Source organism: Pyrgilauda ruficollis, unplaced genomic scaffold, assembly GCF_017590135.1.
Source record: "Pyrgilauda ruficollis isolate IOZ18807 unplaced genomic scaffold, ASM1759013v1 scaffold16, whole genome shotgun sequence".
Lineage (NCBI taxonomy): Eukaryota > Metazoa > Chordata > Aves > Passeriformes > Passeridae > Pyrgilauda > Pyrgilauda ruficollis.
This window is the reverse complement of record NW_024514764.1, coordinates 3,303,342-3,328,792: the sequence shown is the minus strand read 5'-3', so window position 1 is coordinate 3,328,792 and position 25,451 is coordinate 3,303,342. Positions and strand designations below refer to the sequence as shown.

The 25,451-nt window shown below is 43.1% G+C and overlaps 1 protein-coding gene across 4 annotated transcripts in view; it reads right to left on the bottom strand.

The window, feature by feature from the left end:
• MAD1L1 (mitotic arrest deficient 1 like 1) overlaps window positions 1-25,451 on the bottom strand; it is a 350,265-nt gene that overhangs the window by 170,075 nt on the left and 154,739 nt on the right. For all 4 annotated transcript variants that reach the window (XM_041462740.1, XM_041462739.1, XM_041462742.1 and 1 more), the window contains one exon: window positions 12,121-12,177. In XM_041462740.1, the coding sequence (XP_041318674.1) occupies window positions 12,121-12,177 (57 nt within the window). The remainder of the gene's footprint in view (window positions 1-12,120; window positions 12,178-25,451) is intronic.

Sequence of the window (25,451 nt, the reverse complement as noted above, 5' to 3'; positions counted from 1 at the left end):
TCCTCTATAAGCTTATAAATCTGGCATCAAAAATCAATATACATGAAACACCACTGAGTTTAATTTGGGTGTCCAGCAAATCCATAGCAAAGTAACACATGCTGAGCACTTCAGAGATCATTTTGCTCAGCAAAAGCACCACCATCTCTTCCATACACCCATTCACTAGCATTCCAAAGGGCTGTTCCCCCAAAACATCTGCAGAGAAGAACACAGAGGGAGAACTAAGCCTCACCGAATTTCCTTGTGAACTTTACTCTTCTTCAAAAAGTAGGACAGTACTTGTGAAACAAAATATTGCCTGCCATTTAGAAACAGGCTAAGCAGCCCAGAATTAGTTGGTACATTTTCTTGGGAAAATTAAACCTTGATGCCATTGTGGAACAAAAGCAATGAAGCCAAAGAAAATCAGATATTAAACAAAAAGTGGTTTGGAACTTCTCATCTCCCACTTGAGTGAAGAAAAAAAAATGTATTTTTTTTTCTCTTGGAAGATGAAGGCTGGCTGGATCACAGTCACCAGTCTCTAGGGGTTCCACCATCTGTAACAAACTTGCTGTGCTTTTATCACTGAGAAGTCAGGGCTAGGAGCAACCTCCCAGCAAACACTTTCCTAAAAATGTACTCATGCATATATATCATTGTAGATACACACACACTGGGAAATGGACATATGCTGACTTCTGCTTCTCTCCAATACAGTCTGGATTGTGGCTTTTCTCCTCCTGTTGCAGTAAAAAGAGAGCAATTTTTCAAGTTTATACCAAATGTCATTCTATTTCATTTCCAAATATAATCTCCCAGAGAGAAGGTTCACTTGCCCTATTTCCAATCTCCAAAGTTAATACACAAATTTATATTCCTTTCTCCCACTCGCTCTCCTAAATTAAGAGGTGTAATTACTAGGAACGCTTGCTACAAACGAATGGAGTGCCAGGGGAGAAGGAGCTGTCAGGGCTGGACGTCTGCAGCAGCCACCCTCCCTCTCCCCCATCCCTGGAGGACCCTGCTTATGAGGCAGTTTCTATCTTTCCTATTAGCAGGGGTAGCTCACACACAGGAGCAGCTGACAACCTCTCCCTTTCCAGCCAGGGCAATCATAAGGGACAAAATTACAAAATTAACTTTAGCCTGCCAAGACCCACGGGTGCTTGCCAGGATGATTCCTCCCAAACCCACCTTTTGCCCCTCTCCAGCTCTGCTGACCTCTCAGGCAACGTCGTGTTCCTTAAGAACAGCACAGAAATGCAGATCTGTGTTCTAAAAATTCAGCCCCAGTCTCATCACTCTCCCCCTTCCTCACACCCAGCACCCTCTCCAAAGGAAGATTGATTATTATAATCAGACTTAGCTCTGACACAGCATTTGCATTTTCAAAGCACAGCATAGTCATTAACTAATTCATCTACCCCAAGGGAGCCTTAACGAGCATTCACCTCTCTCCCCTCTGATTCCCAATGCTCAGGCAGCCTGCAGCTTGCCTTCCAACACCTCCCCTCCACATTGTGTGGCACCAGCACCACTTGGGGAAACTCCAGACAGGCTCAGCAAGCTGAACTCAGCCCTGCTGCAAAGGAACAAGAGGACAAATGCACAGCCAGCCTATTTAAACCAGCCACTCTGTGGTTTCCATACCTAATCACAGCAGGAGAGGGTATGGCAGGAAACTGTTCTGCAAAATAAGGCCAATGGCACATGGTTCCCAGAATGGCCCAAACCTGAGCTGCCTGCCCAGTTGCAAGCATGTGAAGAAGGAATGACCACCACATCACACCCCCAAAGCCCCAAATTCCTCCTGCACAACCCATCCAACAAGCTCTTCCCCAAACACCTACAACACATCTTGGCTCCAGGGCTTGGTCTCCTGCCCCTCTCAAGTGTCTTCTCACACCCCAACACCACCAGATGCCCACCATTCCCACCCACCCACCTTCCCTGGTGCTGTATTTATTTCTCTTTAGTGATCTGGGATGGGTGCAGGATGTGACTTTGGAAATAAGCACTACTACTATTTCAGATGGATGGAAACTGGCTCAGAGCTCAAAATTAACAAACCTGGAAAGTTCATAGGGAAGAAGAGCAAACATCTTGTACAAGAGACACACCGAGCAGGGAAACTGAAGATGTTAATTTAAACCCATGAGTTTATTCAAGTATAATTACACATTTCAGCCCTCACTCCAAGAAAGGAGCAGACAAGGAATCTCTTCCTCTCAGCCTGCCCTGCCCACGCTCACAGGCACGGCTATGAGACCTCACTACCACCGCTTGACAGCAAAACACCTTTGACAGCTCCACATCCAAAACCCCTCTCTTTGCTCTAACAGCTCATTCTGAAGAAGGATCACCTAATTTCCATGTTCATTCAGCTCAGAGCTCTCTGCTGTTATCAGCCTTGCTCCACCACTTCCACCAGGCATGTAGATGACTGTTTCCTTTAATTACTACCGAAAGCTCCTCCCACCCAGGGAGAACAGAACAGCTGGTGTCCACCGAGAGAAGGCAACTCTGGAGTAATTAGCCTTAACTGGCTGACACCTCCTACCCATTACTCCTGGTTAGAGCAGCAAAACACAGAATAAGAGCCTGTTTAGGGAGCCTGTCAAGGTGCCAGACTGGATGTGCCACCTCCCTGCCCAGTGTAGCCGAGGTGCTGGCACAATGGAGTTGTCTGCTCTTGAGAAGAGCATCACACAGATCACTTCTTTCATGCAGGAATAGGCATATTTTGCTAGAATCAAGTCTTCTAGCAGCTGTAATTTACAGGCAAAGCAACAAATAAATCTGCAAAGATGTCATACCTCCTCCGTACAGAGTTTGAATACAGTTTGTTTCCTAAAAATATAGCCTCGAGGAGTTTCCTGAGTATTCAGTCAAGAATTCTCATCAAACAGGAGCTTGTAATCCCACCTCTCACTCCCCCCATCAGTTTTCTTGTTGAAAAATCATCACATAATAAACAGTCAGAGAAGAATCTATGCAATTACCAAGCACCTAGGAAGATCAAAGGGGAAAGAAGAATCCAACATCCATTTTTGTTTCTTTGTTTTCTAATATAAATACAGTGGAATCAATCCTGCTTAATAAAGTAAAGAGAGCAAAGGAGCCTTCACTGAGTGCTTGAACTTAATCTTCTTTCCCTTGCTCACATGGAACACCACACAGCCTGTGCTTTTAGGAGCAGCTCTCTCACTCCTGCTGCAGCTCCAGACCAATTTTGCAGTTCACTACAGCTGGGAGCTCTGTTTGCTGGCACATCTTGGCAGGGGCCAGCTGAGCTGCCTGCTAAAGCTGCTCTCTGAACTCCCAGAGTTGGGAAATGTGAGGATGGGGCAAGGGCCCCAGCTATGTGAAAGCAGCAGCTCTCCTGACAGGGCCTCCCAGCTGCTTTAAAGGAAGCTGCAGAGCCTTGAAGGAGCCTTGTTCCCCAAACCCTGCCCAAAGAACAGGTCAAGCAGAGCAGGTTGAATATTTTCTAGTTAAATGACCCATCCTCAGATTAGCCTGTGACAAAAAGCAGTGGGCTTTTAATGTATAAAATGTGAGCAATCTCTCTCCTGGCGCCAAACCCAAATGTCACAGGGCCCTGCCAAGACTGCTCTGCCCATTTCAGCCTCAGGGATGATGCCTGCAGAGCCCTTCAGTTGCCAGCAGCAGTCACAGAGTGAAAGGCAAACAGCAATTCCCTCTCAAATACCATATGTTCAACTCTGGTGCCAAAGCACAAACCTAGCATTTTAACCTTTGGTGAACATGTTCTTGCTGCCACCAACAATAAACTCTGAGGCCCAGCTCAGAGGAAAGGTGTACTGGATGTGCAGTGATGACATTAGCACTGAACACAGCATTAACAGGACAGGGCCTGGCAGGAGCTAGATTTTATACAGCCAGTCTTTAGAGGTTAATGAAATATTAATAAATAAGTTAAAATTCTCCTGACATGCCAGATTCTGTAATACAACAAAGAGTTGTCAGCCTCAATTAAGCAATTCCAAAGAGGTAGGGCTCTGCCATTCATTATTTACCAAGAGGTCATAGGAAAAATTCTGCTCTATGATCTCCTTGTCTCTGTGGATAAACTGAGTTTATCCTCCTGCTGGAGGACTCTGCTGCCCTGATAGACCCCAGCCTGCCACAGCTACTACCTACCCCCAGCAACCATCAGCCAAAGGCAAGAAACACTGGGAACAAGCTCTTCTAAGGACACAGACACAAAAAGACTGAAAACAAATGATGTAACAAGCTGATTAGGCTGTCAGTGTAAGGACTAAGTCTTGAAACTTAAATTTTTTTTAAGCCTTTATCTCCCTTTTTGTATACACAAAGCCAGCCCCAGGCAAGAAGAGAAGTATCCAGCAACCTTTGATCTGCAGGCACATCCTCTGAACATGCCCTCCGTGGCCCCCCAGATCCCAGAGCTGGAGAGCTTCGCATCCCCCTGCATGTTCAGAACAAGCTGTGCTTACAGAATTGGATCTCTTGCATCAGATCTCTCAGGATGGTCCTCTTCCAATGCAGGCACAGCTTCCCAGAGTTGTGAAAGCAGGAGGAAACTGGTCTCCAACCTTGTTACAAGGAAGCTGTAAATCAGTTATTATTTTGTCCTGTTCTTAAACGATTGTTCAACAGCCCCAATTGTTCCTTTCCCTCTCTGGACATGCACTGACACTTCATGCTCCTTCTACAGGCTGCCTTTTAGGAAGGCAGAATAAAGAGCAGAAATGACAGAATCCTAGAGGTATCCCAGACCTCTCACCTGGTTTTCTCAAAGTGCTGAACAGAATGTAGAGCCCCTGCATTCTCCAGGAATTTTTAGCTCAGCTAAATTGAACCAAGTGAGTCTGAGGTAGCCCATAAACTTCTTATAGGTTCTGTAGAGATGAATGAAGACTAGAAAAGCATAATTCTTGCATGTCTATTAAAGAGCCTTTTTACATCTCCAGGCTGTGCCTAGTATAATAAAGCCTCTGATAGTACCAAGTAACTCATTGTAAATCAGATTTTAGTGACAACAGTGCCACTGACAAGGACCACTCCAGCTGCAGCACCCTCTGAACAGGACAACTACTCACTTTTCTCCTCTGCTTCATAGCTGAAGAGGAAAAAACCTCCCCTCTCCAGTCCCTCTCCAGTCCCTGTTACCATCATGCCTGTCAGTACAGCTCAGGTTTTAGGAGTACACTTGTAGCATGGAAGCCACCCCAAATGATGGGCTGGGAATTAGGGAAATGTCCATGAGTCCCATCTGAGCTGGAATTGCTCTTCAGGTCTGGGTCAGACCATTTACCCCAGTCTGGCCAGCACCTGTCCCATAGGGAAGGGCAGCAGGAAAGCAGCTCTCCACTTCAGGCAGCCACACTTCTTCCTCCTGACAGTGCTAACCCTGTGTGTCAGCTCTTATCACATTGGAAGAGCAAATGAAAAAAATCCTGCTGAAACCAAACCGTGCTGCCGTGTCCCATAAAACTTCCACCTTAATGGATCCAACAGCAGGTTCATTTGTGTAATGGGACTTTTAAACAGACTGTTTATTTCTTTTTAATTTGAAGGGAATGTGCTATTTGATCCCATGTGCCTGGCTAGATTTTTAAAACAGAGATAAACCATGAGAATTGACTCACTAAGTCTCTCCTTCTCACCTAATTAAAACAGCATTGAGATAGCAACGTGCAGAGGTGTAATGCTGATCACCTCTCCAGCTTACAGCAGTTTGGCAGCTCTCATCCACCAGGATCACAAGGATTCCTCCACACTCCCTGCTTTGCCCACGGTCACGTGCAGCAGATGTTTCTGATGGTGCCATGCTTTTGTGTGTTGAACATGAATTTTCCAAGAGGGAACACACAGCAGGTGCAACACAACAACTAAGGCTGTTCATCATGCCCCAGGCTAAGAGAGGGAGAAAAAAATAACCTTGTCTATGTACCTCAGAGCTCACTGTATTCCTACCCCGTGGGGAATAGCAGGGACCAGTTTTAATGTAGTTGTTTACAACAGGCACTGAGAGCTCTCAAAGGAAAAGGACAAGTGTACTCCCATCCCTCTATTCTAGGCTTCAGTCCACCTTCAGAACCAAAACTCCACAGTAAAAACAGGGGGAAGAGTCAAAACAGGGCATCAATGATTCCTGCACAACCATCCCCCTCTTCTAACAACTCATAATTCAGAATTTACAGGATCACACAATAAGATGAAGAATGATATAAACACTGTGAAGTAAACGAGCAACAAATGGCTCTGCTGAAGTAAAACTAAAGCTACCTGATAGAGAAAAAGATGTCTCAGACACATTCAAAACAAACAAAATTCAATGAAGGCCTTTGGTCTAAAAATACAAATGCACAAACACAATTACTGAGAGCACAGAAGCTTTACCACAGAGGAGCATAAACTGATCAGAAAGAGGAAACTACATGAAAACAGAAGAAACAGCACAGAATTGAAATGTCAGAGTGCAAGTCCCAAAACAGCTCCTACAAAATGAGCCTTCCTCAGCCAGAAACTCGAGAGGAGGACAGAGTGGGGCAGATGAACTGATGCCAGGATGACCATCAGCACTGTGTGGCACTGGAAATGGGTGATGACCTGGATACAGCTCTGCTCTTCCACCACAGAAGTGGAAGAGGTTCCTGCCCCTACTCCATGATCCTGTAGAAGACACTTCTGCAAAAGCTACTGCTGGAACATCACCTGGAATGACGTGACCACTCTGATTACTCATCTTCAAAGGAGAGATGGAAAGAGGAAGAGGTTTAAAGCAAGCTGCAAGATTCATGAGGAAACTGAAGAGCCTGTTTTAAGAGAAGGCTGCAAGAGCTTGATTTGTTTAACCTAGACAAATGAAAGGCTGGGAGAGAACAATTGTTCTCTATAAATATGTCACAGCATAAATATGAGGGAGGAAGAACAGTCACTGTAGTTTAAGGAGAATATTAGCACAAGAAAAAAATGGATATTAACTGCACATATATTTTCAGTTGGAACTGGGAAGATATCACCTATCAGAGCAGTCTTCCCATGACAGTAATGGTACAAACAACCAAAGCAGTTTCAAGACAAGCTTGATAAATTTATGGACTGAGATATATGCTGAATTTGCCTCAGTTACTGAAGGACTGGACTTTATGATCTAAAAGTCCTCTTCCAGTCTTCTGTTACTATATCATTTCATTCTGGATTAGCTTCTTTTGCTGTCTCTTTATAACCAGGTTCATGCTTTTCAATCTGATTTGAGAAGTGGATATTTCTCTAAGATTGCCTTACTAAAACTATTCACCCTGCTGCTCAGCTGAGTGCCACGCTGCTCATCTGTCTTGGCTTTGCTGGCCTCACATAAAGTGTTAGGATAAAATCTGTCACATGGGAAGGAGATTTGCTGTCACCTGCTAAATCAATTCAGAAATTATGTAATACACTTTTGATAGATGGAGATTTCCTGCACCAGTCAGTGCAGGAAGTCTCCTGCCCCTCCCAACCTGTTGGTTCTAAAGATGTTCCAGCAAGGCTTCATTTTTATTTATAACTACTGTGGTTCAGCCCTCTAATCCCACATTTAATTGCCTTCCTACTACAGAAAATACAGAGAATTTACATTTCCACTAATGAACACCACTTTTGTTCTTGTTCTCAGTCTGTTGTATTTCTTGCTTTCTGTTCAGTAACTCTTAAACAAGAATTAAATTAGTTCTATTGGCCATTAATCCAGGGCAGGTATTTCTATACTAAAGTTCACATTCTTTGCTATTATCATTGGTGTTACAAATTAAAAACATAGGTAATAACTTTTCCATGTTGCCTTCCAGTTAACAGCTAGTTCCCAACTACATCCAGCTCAGTGTTCTCTGAGTTTATTTCCTTCATGTCCTCTCCTTTCTGTCTCCATTTCTACTCCTGATAACCATCAGTGTAGGCAGTCACTGACATTTAAGTTAATCCTAAACATTATGATTTCATCAGACTGAACACATGATTGGCTCTTTAACTATTGCTGACCTGCTGCTCCTAAATAAAGGTCTCCTCTTCTCTGCAAAGGGTTAACCAACACTTTTCCTCAAGGCAAGGGGCGTTGATTATATTAATTTTAAGGTGTCTTTATTCTCTCTCTGTAAGGACATTCAATTTATGCCATTCATTTGGTGACGGCTGCATTCTTGGACTTCAAATCTTCTTTACCTCCCACCCTGCTAAGCAATTCCTCTGATTCTTATATCCATCCTTTTTAATCTGCTGGAGGGTGAAATTTAATTTGTTCCAAAGAGCAGTCTATAGATTTCAGAGCCCACATGGGCCAAGCTGTCTTTTGAAGATGAAAGCCAAAAGATACCCAGAGCACCTCAGGGTAATGAAAATACAGGTGATGCTTTTTTAATACCAAGCCAACTTCCCTCAGGGATTAATGATGGAGAACAAAAAAATCTTGACATGAATGCCCCCTGCTACAGAACCAGACTGGAAGAAAGAGTAAGATCAGAGAGCAGAGCTGTTGCTTGGATGACAAGCTTGAGCCAAACAATCTCCTCCTGTCTATAAAAGGATATGAAAAAGGCAAACGAAAATTACAAAAACAAACACGTCTTCTGTTTCCCTCCCCTCAGGGAGGGAAAGAAAAATAATATAACAAACAAGAAGGCATTTTCCACAAATATTATTTTGGTTTGAGTGAAGCTCTCCCTCAGCTTTAGACTAGTAGAGCACTAAACTAACATACCATGAGAAATAAGATCCTGGCACCACAGATCAGGGAGCTGTGTGAACTCTGAGCAACCTCCTTGCACAGCCTGCAAATAAACACGCTGTAGCACCAGCCCCAATAAAGAAAACTTCCAGTGCTGATGAAATTATCAGAGAAGTGCACATTCATACAAATAAAATAAAATAAAAAAAAAAAAAGGAACCAACAAACATTCAGCAAATAAAAGACAGAAAAACCCCATGGATCTCTAGGGCAGCTCAGGGAGCTGAGCCCTACTAAGAGTGAAGAGTGGTGACTCTTATGTGTCTTATGGGCACACACTGTTCCCTTACAGTATGAACATGCTTAAAACTGTGAAAAAAAAAAAAAAAAGGGTTAGAGGGAGAGGAAAATCAAAGTTTCATTGTTAATTACATAGCACAATGATAAGGGTAATTTTTCTTAAATCAAAAAATAAATTCTAGGTTCAAGCTCCCTGAAGGATATAAAATATTAGAGGGTTTTTTATGGTTGTAATCACAAACTCATTTCTCCAGCCACTACTGGCCGTGTCTAATTAGGGCAAAGTGTGTTAATGATACAGAGGCACAGCCCAGAGATGTCTTCAGTTGCAATATTAATTGCATTTAGGGAAAGAGGCATGAATTGTGCTTATACAAGCTAATTAGTATGGGTTTGCTAATTAATACTGGAAAGTCAAACTGCCTTTGTCTTGTCAACTGCAATTAACTGAAGACATTTAAATTTCCTTTTTTGTTGTTCCTTCAGTAGCACACTCACTTTCAGTTGACAAGCAAAGAACCCCTGCACTGGAGCAGTCAGAAGAGCCACTCCATTCCACTGGCATCCCATTTTCCTCTACAGGACCTTGTGCTCTAGCCTGGCACAGGGCTGCCTATCACACACCCCACCCTTCCTCTGCCACTGTCCCTGGGGACACAATTCCCTGAGCTTGTCCTCAGAGGAGAGGCCCTGAATGTGCAGATACTGTCGTATTGAGGCCACGACCCCATCAGACTTATCCCACGAGTATTGTACTTTTAAATATTGCTATGTAAAGGATGACTCCTTGACCAGGGCACCAGAGATGCCCCCAGTGATAGAAAGAAGTCCTTGGTTCTCTGAGTGAGGTGCTGTCAGCCAGGGCCCTGGAGCCAGAGCCCAACTCTTCATTTCCAGTGCCCCAGGAGGGTGGCAGAGCCACCAGAGCTCTTTGGGGTGGCAGCAGAGATGTCACCTGCACAGAGGATTGTCCCAGAAGCAGCCCAAAGGACTCATCAGACTGCACCTGCACCTGATAGGTGTTTGTTCCATTTCACTCAGAGCCACTGGCCTGTTTGCACAAGAGCTGATGAAAAGCAATATCCACACCTGTCAGCACCCAGAGCAGGACAAGCCCTTCAGCATTCCCAGCTCAGCATCAAACTGGGGCTGGAGGCTCACAGGTGAAAGGGATGAAAAGGAAGGTGAGAGGCCAGCAAACCAAACCAGGCAAATAATTTTGCTGAAGTGTCAAATTTAAAGGAGTTACAAATCAGGCCATCCTGATCAGGTGAGACACTGATCTGAAATGGGAGGGGAAAAAAAAACACATAAAGAGCATTTTGCTGGATGGCAGGAGGAAAGTAGGGCTGGTTGCATATCCACAAGAGCCTGTGGCAGGCAGCTGTAGAACAGCCCATTCCAAAGGGGACAGACCTCAGTCACCATCAACACTGCAGGAGACACAAAGTGACAATTTTTTCTACCAGGGAGCTTTTGACTGGGGATGCAGAAGAAACATCTACCACCAGTGAAAAGAAGGAGCTAAACTGTCGGGTGTTCCCTTGAAAGGGGAAAATGTGGGGGGAAAAGAAATCTCTTTTCCTCTGTATGAATCAACTCTCCTGCATTTACTGAATAAATTCAAGCTGCTGAATAAAGCCCACACCTCACAATCTGCAATCCATGGTTAAAGCACCACAGAAAACAGCCTGTTCATTGGAGGCTGATGTAAGAGTTACTGGAAGATCACAAAACCAGCAGTTTTCCACTGAGAAACCCTTGGGAATAGGCACTGAACACTGACTGTAGCTTTATCCTCTGATGGATGATGCACAACACCAATTAATGCTTTAACACTGGAAGTTCCAGCTTCTCCAGCCCTCTGCTAGCCCACTTAATACAACAAATTTTTGAAGGCAAACAACTCAAAAACCAGGCTTAATGAGCTCAAAAGAAAAACTTTGAAATGTTAAAAAAACCAACTCCATAACATCAGAAAATTTAAAACATAACAGCAAGTTTGTCTTCTGATAAATCCAGCGAGCACAACACAAAATTGATTGTGTAGAATTTGAAACTGTTACAAGGCAGCACATAATGAGATCAGATGGCAAGTAGGATTAATTCAGTTTTCTTTGGAAGCATCAGCTGCGGCCTGTGTCACCACAGAAAGCAGCTGGGCATACAAAAATGTTTGCCCACAATGTGAGACCACCCCAGAACCGGATTCAATTAACGCTCTCAGGATGGAAAATCTGATGTTGGAACAGCAAGAGGCACAAATTAAAAAAAAAGATCCTAACAGACGTATGGCAACCCATTAATAGCACAGTAGGGGCACCTCATCCTGCCCTTCAGTGCCCTACTAGAGCTCAGCACAAGTCTAAAAAGACCAGTGTTGGCACTCTAGTTTATGAGTTGGATTTTAGAACAGATGTCTGTTTAGCACCTACTTACTAGCCAGTGCTGCAGGCTTGTTTTTGTATTAGTAATAAAATTAATCACATCTACAGAATGAGTCTCTGCATCTTGGATACTGCTCAGGTTTTCCTTGTGACTAGGAAAAGTTGCAGGAATCCCACAGTTCATCTATTAGCAAAAATATCAGTTCACAAAATAGCTTAACACTGACACCTCATTTATTCCTGAGTATAAAAAATCATATTCGAGTCATGAAACTGAATATAAACCTCCCTGCTCCCTGGTTTTGTGTCCTTTTATTATTTTTGGTCCTTGAGGGAAGTGCCAATAAAATAGATAAACCCCGCAGAAAATTAACAGATATTATAAAAAAATAGTTTGTGGTAATTCTCTTGTATCTCATCTGCCTGTCCTTTAAACACTTGAGACTGAATCAAAGGACCCCAAAGAAAGAAGTTAATTCAGTATGAAATTAAATGCTTGCTTCTGATCTAGAACTGGTAAGGAGAAAAGGAATTGCCAGAAAAATGAAGACAGACCACTAGATCTCATCCAACACTTTTTCCAGGTGAGTATGGAGACAGTGCCAAGACTGGCAGCAGCAACACAACTTTTGCAATGTTTATTTGCTGTTCATTTCTGAATATTTGGAACTGATCCACTGTTTAAATGAACTGAACTTTGCATATTACTGCTCTGTAAAACAACCAGGGGAAAAAAAAATGCAGAAATTGAACACTTACCAACTCTGCCCTTTGCTTGTGGTTTCCCACTTCTTCCAGAACCTGAGACAGCTGAGCCTTCAAGACACAGGGGAAAAAAAGAAAACCAAAAGGAAATTAAGTCTAGGATTTAATTTTGGAAGTTTAATAAGACTCTTGTCGCCATCCCTGACCACTCCCCCACCCAAAAAAAAAAATCGCATATGGCACCATGATTTTCATGGCATTGAGAAGGAATTATAAGTATTTGGTCTTGTTCTGTCCTGTCAGCATCCCATGCCATGAGACAGTCCTATCCCAAAGAGCCTGAAGTCTATGTGCACAAGAAAAAACAGGTTTATTACAGAGAATGCCACAAGATGAGCCAGCCCAAATTTCAGTCCCATGGTCCAGCCAGAACTGTGCCTCCACTCAATTTCTGTGAAGCTGCACAAAGAGTGATCTTAAACCCACCCAGTTTTGCCCAGTTTAACTTTGAAGAAGAGGAGGTTTAGCTCCACAGCTCCTGAAAGGAGTGTGTGTTCCAAGCTAACTTCATAGAAAATGTTCTGCTGAATTTCTAGGGTCCAGGGTTGAGTTTGGAAACTTTCCAAAATGCTGTGGGAAAACATCAAGGAAATCTGCTCTTTAACATAAACCTCTTGAATTTCCATGAGAAAAGATCTCAATGCAGCATTTCTGCTTTTTAAAAGGGAAATTTGAAATGTAAAGAATCTCAAACCAAGAGTAGAAATACCTTTGGTTATCCCATAATCTAAGGGGAAACAGGAACTTGACTCAAAAAAGGATCTTTTACAGAGTTTTGTTTATGAAAAAGGATTTCAAACCAAATGGGTATTTAGGAGACAGTTAAGAGAAGCCACACATAATACACAAATGCTATTACTTCCCACATCCTTGATTTTCTAACACTCTGCTAGGCTGCAATCAGCCTTTCTCTGCTTAGCAGAAAGCCCAAAAAATAGTCACTGATGACAGATAAGATAATTTATACAATGTAAACAAATAAAAGAAATAAAAACAACTTTTCCACAAACTGATTCATGTAATTTTAAGTAAATATTCATTAAAACCCTCTGCAGTCTCTCAACTTCTCACCACATATGAAATGAGTCTTTTGAGTGCCACATCCAAACCAAAGACAAACAGCAAGCAGTTTATTACAATGAAAAGCAAAACATTCAGCTTTGGAGGCTAACTGCACTGAAATGCAAGCAAATAATTAAATAAAAAAATACAGTCTAAGGGCTCAGCACAGCAGAAGTTCCATTTTGCCAGCAAACAAGCAAACAGTTCCAAATTTCCCTGGCCCCAGAGCTCAGCGGAAACTGAAAAAGTTTCAGCTTCTTGCTGTGCAGGGCCGGGGATGATGTGACATTATTTAAGGAAGAGACACTGAAATAGGATGAAAAGGGTTTTAACACAAGCCTGGGACCTGGCACAGGAGAAGGAAACACACTCATTAAACACTGCAGGAGATGCCAGCCCCAACCCAAACTGGAGTGCCTGGACAGGCAAGGGAAGAGAGCAAATGAAATGATCACCAAGCCTGATGTGAAAACATCAGGGAGCTGTAAATTTGCAGACACCTGGGAAAGACTTTTCCCTACTGCTACTGAAGGAGGTACAATGACAGCAGCAGGCTGGAGCCAGGATCTGTTTGGGGAAGAATTAGAAAACACGACCTTAGAGGGGTTATTTAGGAGAGGCGCTGGCATAAACTCTGCAAAACATCCCCAGACTGACTGAATATTTTTGATTACAAACCACCCCAACTGTTCTGTATATTTATTAGCTTTCTCTGTAAGAAGATGACCTTTAGATGGGAACCACTAGGCTATTCTAAACCAGGTATAAGAATTACTTAATTTAAAATTACATTAAAAATCATGTATTTTCTTACTGCAGCTGCCAGCCCTGAATTTGAGGGTTAAGTCTCTGTTCAGGCTCCTGTTCACACAGACTTCTATGAAATCTTCTATGAAACCCACACTGGAAGAATGGGAATCCCCTCAAAGCTCAATGCCCTGTGGTTTTGGTGGCCACCTGGATCAACCCATCACACTGTGCCCAGCTTTGGTCACACCACAGTGTAAATATTTTTATTTATAACACTAAGGCAACAGTACCCTAGGAGCCTGTTTAACTAGTTGGGTATAAGAGCATTTTAAAGTATAATACCTCCATAAAAGTCAGAAGAAAATGATAGCAAAGACTCCAACACATTTTACTTCGGGAAAAGGCTGGAAAAACCTTTTAGGCAAGAGAGAAATAATATAAAGGGATGGGGAAAATTGAAAATACAAGTGGGAAATATGCCATAATTTATCTTAGATATAATATGGCTTGGGGAAAATAACCACTTCAAGGTGCTATGCCAACAGAGACACAGAACCCTGGACAGCAAGTCCAAGCCAGCAGCAAAACAACAGCAGATCAATATCATTTGGAGAAGCAATCAGATAAGAACTAAATCACAAAGTAGGTTTTCTTCATTGCATTCATTTCTAGGCAGCTCATCTCAAAGGGAAAGAGTCAGTTACTAGTGGGAATTCAGAGAGCAGCTACTAAACTTACCAGACTGCTGGAAGAAATGATTTATGAAGATTAAAAGATTTTTAAACATTATGGTTTGACTGCAACTCTCACAGAAGAGCAAAAGGGACATATTTAATGCACTGAGGGCTGTTACAATGACAAAGCTGGAAACAAGGAGGCATCCCCAGCTCACTGCTGCTGTTGGATTCACTCACAATCCGGAGCAGGGACCCCTCCGTCCCTGCCCCCCCTGCTCAGAGAGCTGGGGAAGCTCCAGACAAAGCCTAAATTTTCACCAGGGTCCCCAATGTTTGCACTTGCCAGGCTGTGATGCAGTTGATCTGGATGCTTTATCACGTCCAGTTTGTAAACATCAGCCCTGTCCCAGACTTTTTATTAGCTTAAATCAAATATTGAACCTCCCTCAGCTGTTGGGGGACAGCTGCTGGCCAAGTGATTCACTGCCATATTCCTTCTAGGCCACAAGGAAATACAAAGTAATCACCAGCAGCATGACAGATGCACGCATTTTTAATTATGAAGGAGAAATTAGGCTGTGAACTTAGCCCCACATCTCGCTTAATCAGAGTGCTGGGGAGGAGATGCCAGCCCCCACAGCCAAGGAGCTGCAGAGGGCCCTGGCCTGGTGCCTGGCAGCCTGCTCAGCCCCTGCTCTCACTCCCCAGGCATTTGGCAGAAAAAATCTGAAAACAACAGAGTTATGTTGTTCCTTGAAATGTATCTTCTCAGGAATGAACTGCTGGTTTCTGGGTGCAGCCATCTCTGGCCACATCCAGACCAGGAGAGCGTGAGGGCTGGACATGGGCCGCTCAGGGTGGTGGGAAGGCACAGGGGGGCCAGCAGATGCTGGAGCGGTTTGCCAATCCCATCTCAGAGCTCTGCTCTGAGAAAAGTCATCCAGGTAGTGACAAGACAAGGGGAATGGCTTCAAGCTGGAAAAGAGCAGGCTTAGATTAGACATTAGTGAACAATCTTCCCTGTGAGGGTGGGCAGGCCCTGGCACAGGGTGCCCAGAGAAGCTGTGGATGGCTCCAGCCCTGGAAGCGTCCAAGGCCAGGTTGGATGGATCTCTGAGCAACCTCATCTAAGAGGGTATCCCTGCCCACAGAAAGATGATTTTTAAGGTCCCTTCCAACCCAAACCATTCCATGATTCCCTGAGTAGCTCAGCTCTGTGTTAGGGTGTTTTCAATTGATCAGATCCACCTTGGTACCTCAGCAATCTCTCCATAGGATAAACTTCCGTGTTGAATTTTCAGGCTACGCATAAAAGTTAACTTAAAGCTCCAAGGAAATTCTCTTTACTTAAGACACATGTTAAATTCCCATAGATCACTGAGCTCAAGCATTAAGAAACCTGATATGCAAACAAATATTATGAATCAGATATAAAAATACAGTGCAATTCACCCACTGAAGGCAGCACAACCAGGTAAGGGAAAATCAAGTTGCAAAGCAGGGAAAAAAAAATCCTCTCGAGTACACAGTCAATTACTTTAAGCTTTCAAAAAAAGGTTTGCCAATTCAAAATATTCATCTTACATGACAACATAGTCTAATCTACCATCAGTGGATTGTCATCTTCAAAAGAGACTGGCAGGAAGAGAAGAACCTGTGCTCCAGCCTCACTGGGAATCTGCAGCTTGGGCTGAAAGAGGAGCAGGTTTCCAAGGAGAGGAACCAACTCAGCTCCAAGGAGACATTTCTGAATTGTTTAACTTGCTTCCCTGCATCAATAATTTCTCTTCTGTACCTTCCAGAAGTCAGCCTTCACTGACAGCACTGGAGGAGGCTGGTCAGGGAGGGTTTAATGAATGAAACTGAAGCAATCTGGTGGTGACAATGCAGCTGTTAAACTAACTGCATCCAGAGCCCCCCACTCCCCTCTGGAGGCTGATGGTGAGCTGGCTGCCCTGAATGATGGGCAGGCAGCTCAAAAGTGAGCCCCATTTGTAGGGAAAAATTAACTACTCAGTCTCTAATGAACAGTCTTTCTCTACACAAAACAATACCCTCTGCTCTACAAGCAATTAGCAAATCGAAGTGTTCTCTTTGTGGACCTGCATTAATTTACTCCTCGATGTGGCACATTAAATAGCTCACAGGTACAGCACAGCAGTGGCAACAGCCAGCACCATAAAATAAAAGCTTGCTTCCAAGAGTTTCGGAAGCAAAATTAGGCGTGCTGCATACAAAGAATAAATCAAAACAACTTTCATTTGGAAATATCATTTTAGTCTTATGCTTTCATCAAAAAACATGATTACCATAACAGTCACATTAATACAACGTTGGTACTCTACAAGGGAGAGAAACAAGCAGCACATTTGCTACCTCAAATTAGAAAGAATAAAAATTGCTCTTTCTCATCAGGGGGAAATACCTGAGAACATACACAGTTGCCTATTCTGGGGTTGTGCTTTCGCAGCTAGAAATCCCTATGAGAGTCCCCAGAAGGAAGACCACTTGTTGGAAGGGCAACACCTCTGCAGGGAAGGGGAGGAGGAAGAGGCTTTCCTTGGAAGAGCTGGAACACAGCTGCAAAAAATGGCATTTTTACAGCTCACTGAAGGCCAAGATACCCTCAGAAATATTTTATATGCAACAGTTGTATGCAAATCCAAGTCAAGTGTGATAATTGGCAAATTTAGGTATAATGTTAATTACCAGCTATTTCAAATTAATTAACTTCTAAGATAAATTCTTGCTTCTCCTCTTTGAGAAAGCTAACACACAATTTAAATTTACAAGGATATATCGGCTGCCGATCACAGAAATAGGGAATCTTGTATGTTCCAACATGCCCAATCACTTCAGTTTCCTTGTGCTGGCTGCTCCCCATTCCCTGGGTAATTTCACAGTTACTTATTTCTCTGATCACTCACAACAGAAGACACAGGATGAAGCCTCTTGGCTCAAGCTGGATGGTTTGAGCGTGTGACTAAAGTGTGGTGTGACCTCTACAGTGCCCAAGCCAGAACATCTTATCTGGTGCCATGGCTGGGGAAGAGGGAAGAAAAGGAAAACAAGCACAATATCACCTTTTTCTATCAGATTCAGGAGACACAAAGCAAATAAAGTGCATTGAAGCTGCAGCTGAAATACAGAAGGAAACTTGAAAACATGGCAGCACTCCCAGGACAGCTCTGATAAGGAAAGCACTGACTGCAACAATTAGAATTCAATCCAATGTAGGAACATAAGCACCATGCTGATGAGTTACATGGAACAACACAGGAATAGGATGAGAACAATTTGAAGAGAACTTTGCAGTCACTAATTACCTCTCAGCAAAGAATGAGACTCTGGCTTGTGGGGAAAACAGAAGGAAAACTTTGATTTCACAAAAGCCACAGACAGATTACTTCTGGGGGTGGCAGAGACTGAGCAGAAGTAACTCATCAACCACTTGCAGTCAGACTTCACTTTATTTGCATATTGTGATCCTGCATATTAAAATACTGTGAGAACCGAAATTAAATTTTCATTAGTGTTCAATCTGGAATCTCACCCGTGGGATTCAGCTTTCAACAGTTCATGCAGGCATTTCCCTGTTTACTTTAAAATCAGAGATCCATTTATCCCACGCCAGCCAACACTTGTGGCCTTCAACCCACTGCACACCATTATTGCCCAAGGGCAGCAGTGCAGGATTGTTTCTGCACCTCTGAACTGCACTACAGAATTACTCTGAACTAACTGGTTGCTTCTAATTCAATGTATTTTGATGCTTTGTAGTTGAAATTGCCAATCTTTCACAAAACTGCATCAGCTGAGATCACAATCAAGAAAACAGTTTACTACCAGCCTTTGCTAAATAATTTCCTTGCTGCTTTACAGGTTCCTTTTTGCTGTTCTGAAGAAAGTTCTCCTGGTTATAAAATCAAATGCACATCCTTTATAAAGTGGGAAAGAACAGCTACAAATAAACCCTGCTGCTGTCTCAAAAGCATCCAGAACACCACGTTATCTCACAGGAGCTGGATTGGAGGTGGCAGGGGGCTCAGTCTGATGTGAAAGTGAAGAGGAAAATTCCTCAACAACTTCTGAATGTGTTTAAGAAATTTAAATTCAGTGAAACCACACTTGTTCTGACTTGCAGAAAAGCTGCAATAAGGAAAGCAGAGACCATTACTTAGTGACATAATTTATGAGGATAAGCTTGCAGCTCAATGAAAAACATGTGTCTCAGGCCACAGCATATGTGTTTTCCATGTAATTTAGTCCTTAATTTTACCCCAAGCAAGGACAGGAAGCACAGGAAATGAGAATGCCTGTAAGCCAGATATCCCACATCTCCAGGGACTCATGCTCCTGGGCATCACAGCAAACCACAACACCCAGGGACTGAAGGCCACTGCTTTGTCCAGAGCAGTGAAAGTGTTCTCCACCAAAAAAGCAAGAGCTTCTCCTTCTCTGGAAACCAGTTTTGTACTGGATTTGTGCAGGGAAATGCCGCCCCCCAGTGAGACACAAAAAGCAGCTGGTTACCAAAATCAGGAAAGAATAAAGCAGAGCTCTTGGGCACTAAAAAGAAACTGCAAATTGAAAAATCGCCAAAGTCATCGCTATAATTACTGAAGACGAAGGGAAAACATCTCCCCTAGCAAAGATATGGGCTCCTGTCAACACTCTATCAAGATTTACTGGACAAGGGGATAATAGCCACACCTTTCCCTAGCTTGAGTCTCAAGGACAGACCAATCTCTCTCCTTCTCTTTAAGAGACAGAGTCACTTGTAATGTCAACAATTCTTGACAGTAAGCTTAATATAATGAAATAACCCCAAACTCTGCCTAGTTAGACTATGAGAAAAGGGTGTTAACAAAGTATGGAACAACTGATATGAGATGAATACAGGATTCCAAGCCATAATTGCCCACATCAGTCCTGCAGCAGAAACCTGGCTTTTGTTCCTACTCTGCCTAACAAGTGAGACCTGGGGCAAAGCACTAAACTCTGAAAGTCCTTCTTTTCTCTCCCTCTCTAACCTAAAGATAATACTGACTCTGTAAAACCCTTCCAAAACCTTTGAAAAAGGATAATCTCTGAGCACAAAGTGCCACTGTTGACAAAAACCACACCTGATGGGCCCCAGCACTAAAAGGATTAAGCACCAGAATAAGTGCAGAAGTCCAGCACCAACACGTTCAGAGGTGGCAGCAACCTCTTCTCCCTGATCCTCAAAGCAAAGGGGCCTTCAGAGCTGCAATAAAATGTTAAACTTGGAGAAAGACCCTGAACTCCTCTAAATCTACTCCATCAACACTGTTCACATAATCTCTCAGGCAGATGCTGCCGGGGAAGGAAGAGAAGCAAACTGGGAGACAGAAAAATGCAGAACCTTCTATCCAGGAAAGGATGAGCCCCTGGAGATTGGACAGCTCCGTGCCAGGCTGAAACAGTTAAAAATGAGGCAGGAAAATAGTGGGCTCAGTAACAAAACCACCTTAGTTTTGCAAAAATATCTCAAAACAAGAACGTTCATTTGTTGTTTTACTGCAGCTGAGGGTGAGGTGAGGCTGTGAGGCAACACCCCAGAGACTCTTCTCTCCTGCTGTTTTCCCTTGATGTTTTTATTCAGCACCTTGCTAAGAAGGAGCACAGAGACCAAAAGATTAGCACAGCTCTGCTGGGAACAATCTACTTTTGTAATAGGTCTACTTCCCCCCATCCTAATCAAATGGTGCTGCAGTCCCCTGGGGAGAGAATACAGTGCCAAACAAAAAATGTGAGTTTGCAGCTGCTTCCTCAACAGCAAAGGGCAGCCTGACTGATGAAACTCTGCCAAGCCAATTGCTTCCAGCATGATGCAGTCAGCACAGCATCTCCACACACAAGTGACTGTGGGATGCTGATGGACTCTGCAGATGGTCATTCCCCATCACTGGAGCACCCTTCAGAGAAGCCTCTGCCACGAAAATTCTCTTTGTGGCCTCTGAGGAGAAGCTGAGTGTGAAGATGTAGCAGTAAGTCCCTTCTCTTTTGCTGCTCCCCACCAAAAGTTTTAACCCAACAGCAGAAAGAAAAAAATCTAAGTATTGAGGGTCAGCTGCAAATCACTTGCCAGGAGTAAAACAGATTAATACATTCTTGCAACTCAAAACCATTCAGAGAATACCAGCCCACTGGATGGGGAAATAGCAATGGGTGAAGAAATACAAAGTATCTGGAGGACACTAAGGAGAATTCATTTCACTGTGCTGTGGTCAAATCTCTAAAGGTGAAATCAAGGGATACTAGCACCCAATCCTGAAACAGATGAAGCACATCTGGGAATCTGGTAATTCATCACTGTTTAGGTGATCTGAAAACTGGTACTGTAAGCAATCCTGGGATCTGGTGAGCACCATGTCCTCCTCAGGTTGTATTAACACTCCTGGAACTGGGAAGCAAAGTAAGAGACAAAGAGAAGACACAGCAGCTAATGGGAACAGAATCCCTTGCCATTAGATGTAATAAAGAAGCTGGTTGAAGTAGGGGGGAACAAATGTTTGTGTATTTGTTTAATTTTATGGTGAAATTTTAAGCCCAGCTCATTTATTTACTCTTTTTTCTTATCCCTTAGATTATTAGCAGAATGAATTCAGGTTCCAAAGCCTTCTCTTGATGAAAGCAAACATCAGTAACTCACCAAATCCAGAAAAAGGAAATCTCAAAAACTGGAAGTGGTGGCAGTGTGACACCCAGCATCTATTCAACTGTCAACTCCTTCCTGTGCATTTTTGCCAGGACAACCTCCCTGGATCTAAGCTCTCCCCATCAAGTTACCTCCAACTAGGTTTGATAGCTGGAGGGAAAGAAACCGCATCTAATTCATGAAATCTGTAAATTAGCCATCAAAAATGTTCACTCTTATCCATTCATCAGAAAAAATGGTGGAATTACAGCTCTACCTAAAAAAGCCCTTCTAATTTCAGCCCGATGAGTCAGCACTGCTGCATCTCATCACTAGGAGTGATTCATTGTCACTGCACTTCTCAAAGTCAAGAATAAGGGTATTCACCCCAATTCACTGTCATCTCATAACTCCTGTGGACCCAGGCACTGTGTTTGCACACAGCACTGTTATAATGATTTATGTGAGTGTGTCACTTTTAATTTAAAGGGATAAAGAGTTATTGTCAAGTCTACCAACCATAAAGCAACATTTTCTTTCCACTGAGCTGACAGTCGAATACCTGGAAAATATTCCTGTTTGCCAAGAAAGGAGAGGGCTCTACAGCCCATAGTCTTAGGGTGTCAGTGCTTCTGAAGAGAGGAGTGGATTTCCAGTGTCTTTGGAGAGAACACTAGGACTTGGGAGAGTTAAAGAAAGGCTTACAATACAGCTAGAACCTGAATAAAAAAATCAGACAAAAGTATAGATGGAAAGCCTCTGCCCCAAGTGGAAGTGAGGAAGAGGGTGTGGAGTATGTATGAGAGGCCAAAAAGATGATCTGTGGTCATAGCTAGATGAAACAAAGATATCATAAATTTATCAGTGGCACAGCTATAGTGTTCTTATTCAAGTCCCCTAATACCACAGTCACTTTTGATAATCTTTTAACTGCTAAAACAAGGTTACTGAACAACTCTCACTGACCTTACACCCCTGGGTGGGCCAGTGCCTTCCTTCAAGCTGCCCAAGGCTGGTGATGTTGGTGATAGTTCAGGAAAGACATCTGTCATGGTGCTGTCAGCTCTGTCCCTGTGATAACTGTTATGATATCTGTTATGCCCACAAACACACTCCCAACAGGAGCCTTCAGGCATGTGGGCACACTTCCTTGTGCAACCTTGTGTTGTGAGCCAGCCAGGAAACAATGCTGGGAAGTGAAGATCTATGTTTAAATCAAACTTTTTTTTTTTGGTTAACTCGAATCAAGTTTAGTTTCTGTTCTAGTTCTCAGCCCTACTGCACAGGTTGTCCCAGCTCAAATAAAGGTCAAGGAGGGGTTTCAGCCAGCACCATCCTTGGCTTGGGAAATTACAGCCAGAGTGGTTTTGGCACCCAGAAGAACAGTGGGGAGAGTGCCTAAGCCTCGGAGGGGCTCCAACAAATTTCAAACGCTCTTGGAAGTTGCTAGGTAACAACATCCACCCCCAGGACAAGATTGTGCAATGTTTGCTCTGACAAAGCAGTGCTTGCCTTGCCCTTGCTTCCACCCTGGCAATGTGTGTGTTGAGGACTTGTCTCCTCTGCTGCCAGAGCATTTCCAGCCTCTAGTCTGGGTGCATAGTTGGATTTTGCTGAATAAAGCAAACATCCCATTTTAAACATAGCTATTATAATTAGCAGAAGCTTATTGCTCAATTCCCCTTCCAGACAGGAATTTCCAAATGTCAGTGTGCTTAGCACAGCTGATCTGTGCTGGCTGCTCTAAACATAACTGACCTAGGAGGGTCCAGAGCACAGAATCAAATCCTATCACGGGCAGTGAGATGGAAAAACAAACAGAATAATTGTCCTTCTTTAGCCTGTACCTTCATTTTCCTGTACCATTTGCATGAAGGCAAACTTAGCAGAGACTCTTTGACACAGAAAATTCATGTTTGAGGCCAAGCAGGAATTTCTTTTGGAATTTTATACCTGTTTTCTGAGTCAGCCTCCAGATGACTCTGCCTCATCCTGCTTGTCCTGCCAAGGTATCGTGACATAAAATCAAAGGGCAGTAAGGGGAGAACAAAAAAGGGGGAAAACCCCAAACAAGCACAGCTACTGCTGCTAACACCTTTTTGCAGAGGCTCTGGCAAATGCAGAGACCTGTTTCAAATGGAATTTTCTTTCCAAATCTGTTTCGGGAAAGCAAAAACAACCTTCATCTCTATGAGTTATTTGCAATATTAAAAGAAAACTGCCAAGTATTTTTCCCAATGCAGACCTCCTCACACCAAAGATTTCCTCCCCTTGAAGGAGAAGTGTAGCCTTTCCATTTGCTGGAAGTTTAAGGGAAAAAGACTGGAAGGAAAAAAAACCCCAGAGGTTAACAGCCTCTCTATCCAAAGACATTCCTTACACTGAAAAAGTAAAAAAATCTTCCAAGATTCCAACTAGAAGTAAAGAAAAAAAAAAAAGGTGTAAAATACCCTCAAATAAAATCAAACATATCTGCACACCACGGTCATGCTCCCGTAACTTCTAAGAAGAGGAACAAAACCCTTCTACTTTTATCTGAGAATTTATTCAAAATAAATAAATCCCAATGGAATTTAGGCACACTGTAGAGGCTCCAGCAAAAATCATAAATAAAGCAAGAAAACTAAAGAGATCCTTTCTTGGCATGCTCTTGAAAGAAGGATTCACCACATTTCTGATTGACTGCCACTGTGGTTTAAATGAATCAGCTATAAATAGGCAGCAAATACAAGGCAAGCACTTGATGGAAACAGCGAGGATTTTTTTTTGTTTGTTTTCTCTTGTTATTGCTTAATGGTCTGTTGGGAAGGAGGTGGCTGACAAGGTAGAAGAAATGTGGTAAAAATATAAAGAAACAGAAAAAGATGGGGTGTGGGAAGGAGGGATAAGGAGACATGAAGACATTCAAAGGTATGAAAAGTGCAAATACATTTCTGCCTCTGGTTTTCCAGAGGATGAAGGATCAGGGATGGGAACAGGCACACAGACCTGGAGCTGGGGATGCCCTGGAAGTCCCCTCATACCCACGAAGAAGGCTTTTATGTTATCAGTAGCTGCAAAGTCAAGCTTCTGTGGGCAACCTTGGGCTAATTTCTAGCCTTTCCTACATATCAGAATGAACATATGTAGTGCAGCCATTAAAGAAAAGCACTGGAAGTGTTTCTGCAGCCCTCTTGTGCCAAGAGTCATCCAAAACAGGAGTGGCCTCAAAACTATTAAAGTTAAGCAGCCACTCACATCATAACAAAAATGAAAATACTCGTCAATGAACAGCAGAGCTGGAGGAATCTGAGTCACACCCAGAGAGGATCCAGTTTCTGAAAAGAATTTGCAGGGAAATCTCTAATAAACTACTTTTCAAATATTGAATAATCACTTCTCAAAATAGCTGGAGCTTATTTCACAGCTCTTGTTCCAACTGTCTGCTCACTCTCCTCCTCTCTCCCACAGCCAGTCTGACTGCACACAACATCCCATCTCCAGCTCTCTGGCATCTTTTTAATTACTCCTCTTAATCTTATGCTCTTTCTTTCAAGACTGAAGGAGGCTCTCACAGAATCCAAGGAGCAGAAAAATCTTCTAGTTTCCCCTCCCAATGAGTCTGACTAGCTTTAAAGACCTTCTCTACTCATGCAAAGTATTTCCTTATAACTCCATGGCAGATCTTGCCAGTGAGCAGTTCTCAGAGCCTTCTCCTCCATGGAGATGGAGGCTGAGCCCATGGTAGCTCTGCACAGATTTACAGCTTTCTCAAAATTCATTGTTTCCTCCTGTAGGAAGGCCGAGAAAGCTATCAAAATTGCCTGAAATCCAAATTTTTAAACTTCAGCAGTTAATAACTTGCCCTACTTAAAAAAAAAAAAAAGAAAACTTTGGAAAGAGTATGCAAGGGGTACAAGAAAAACCCCTGCAGAGACAGGATCAGAGGAAGTAAAGAACATCCTTGCACTGCACAAGCCTGGTACATAGTCTGTTTGCCAACCATCAGTTTTTTAATTCTCATTGTAAGATCCTGCAGGAGAGAGCAAAGTGAAGGGTTAATCAAGCCAGGGCTGAGCCCTTTGTTTATCCCAGAACTGAGCAGCAGAAACAGAAGGGAATATTTCCATATGTTGGCCCATCAGTGCTGCTGAGTTTTGGGCTGAAAGAATTAACTCCAGAGGGAGCACTGCAAT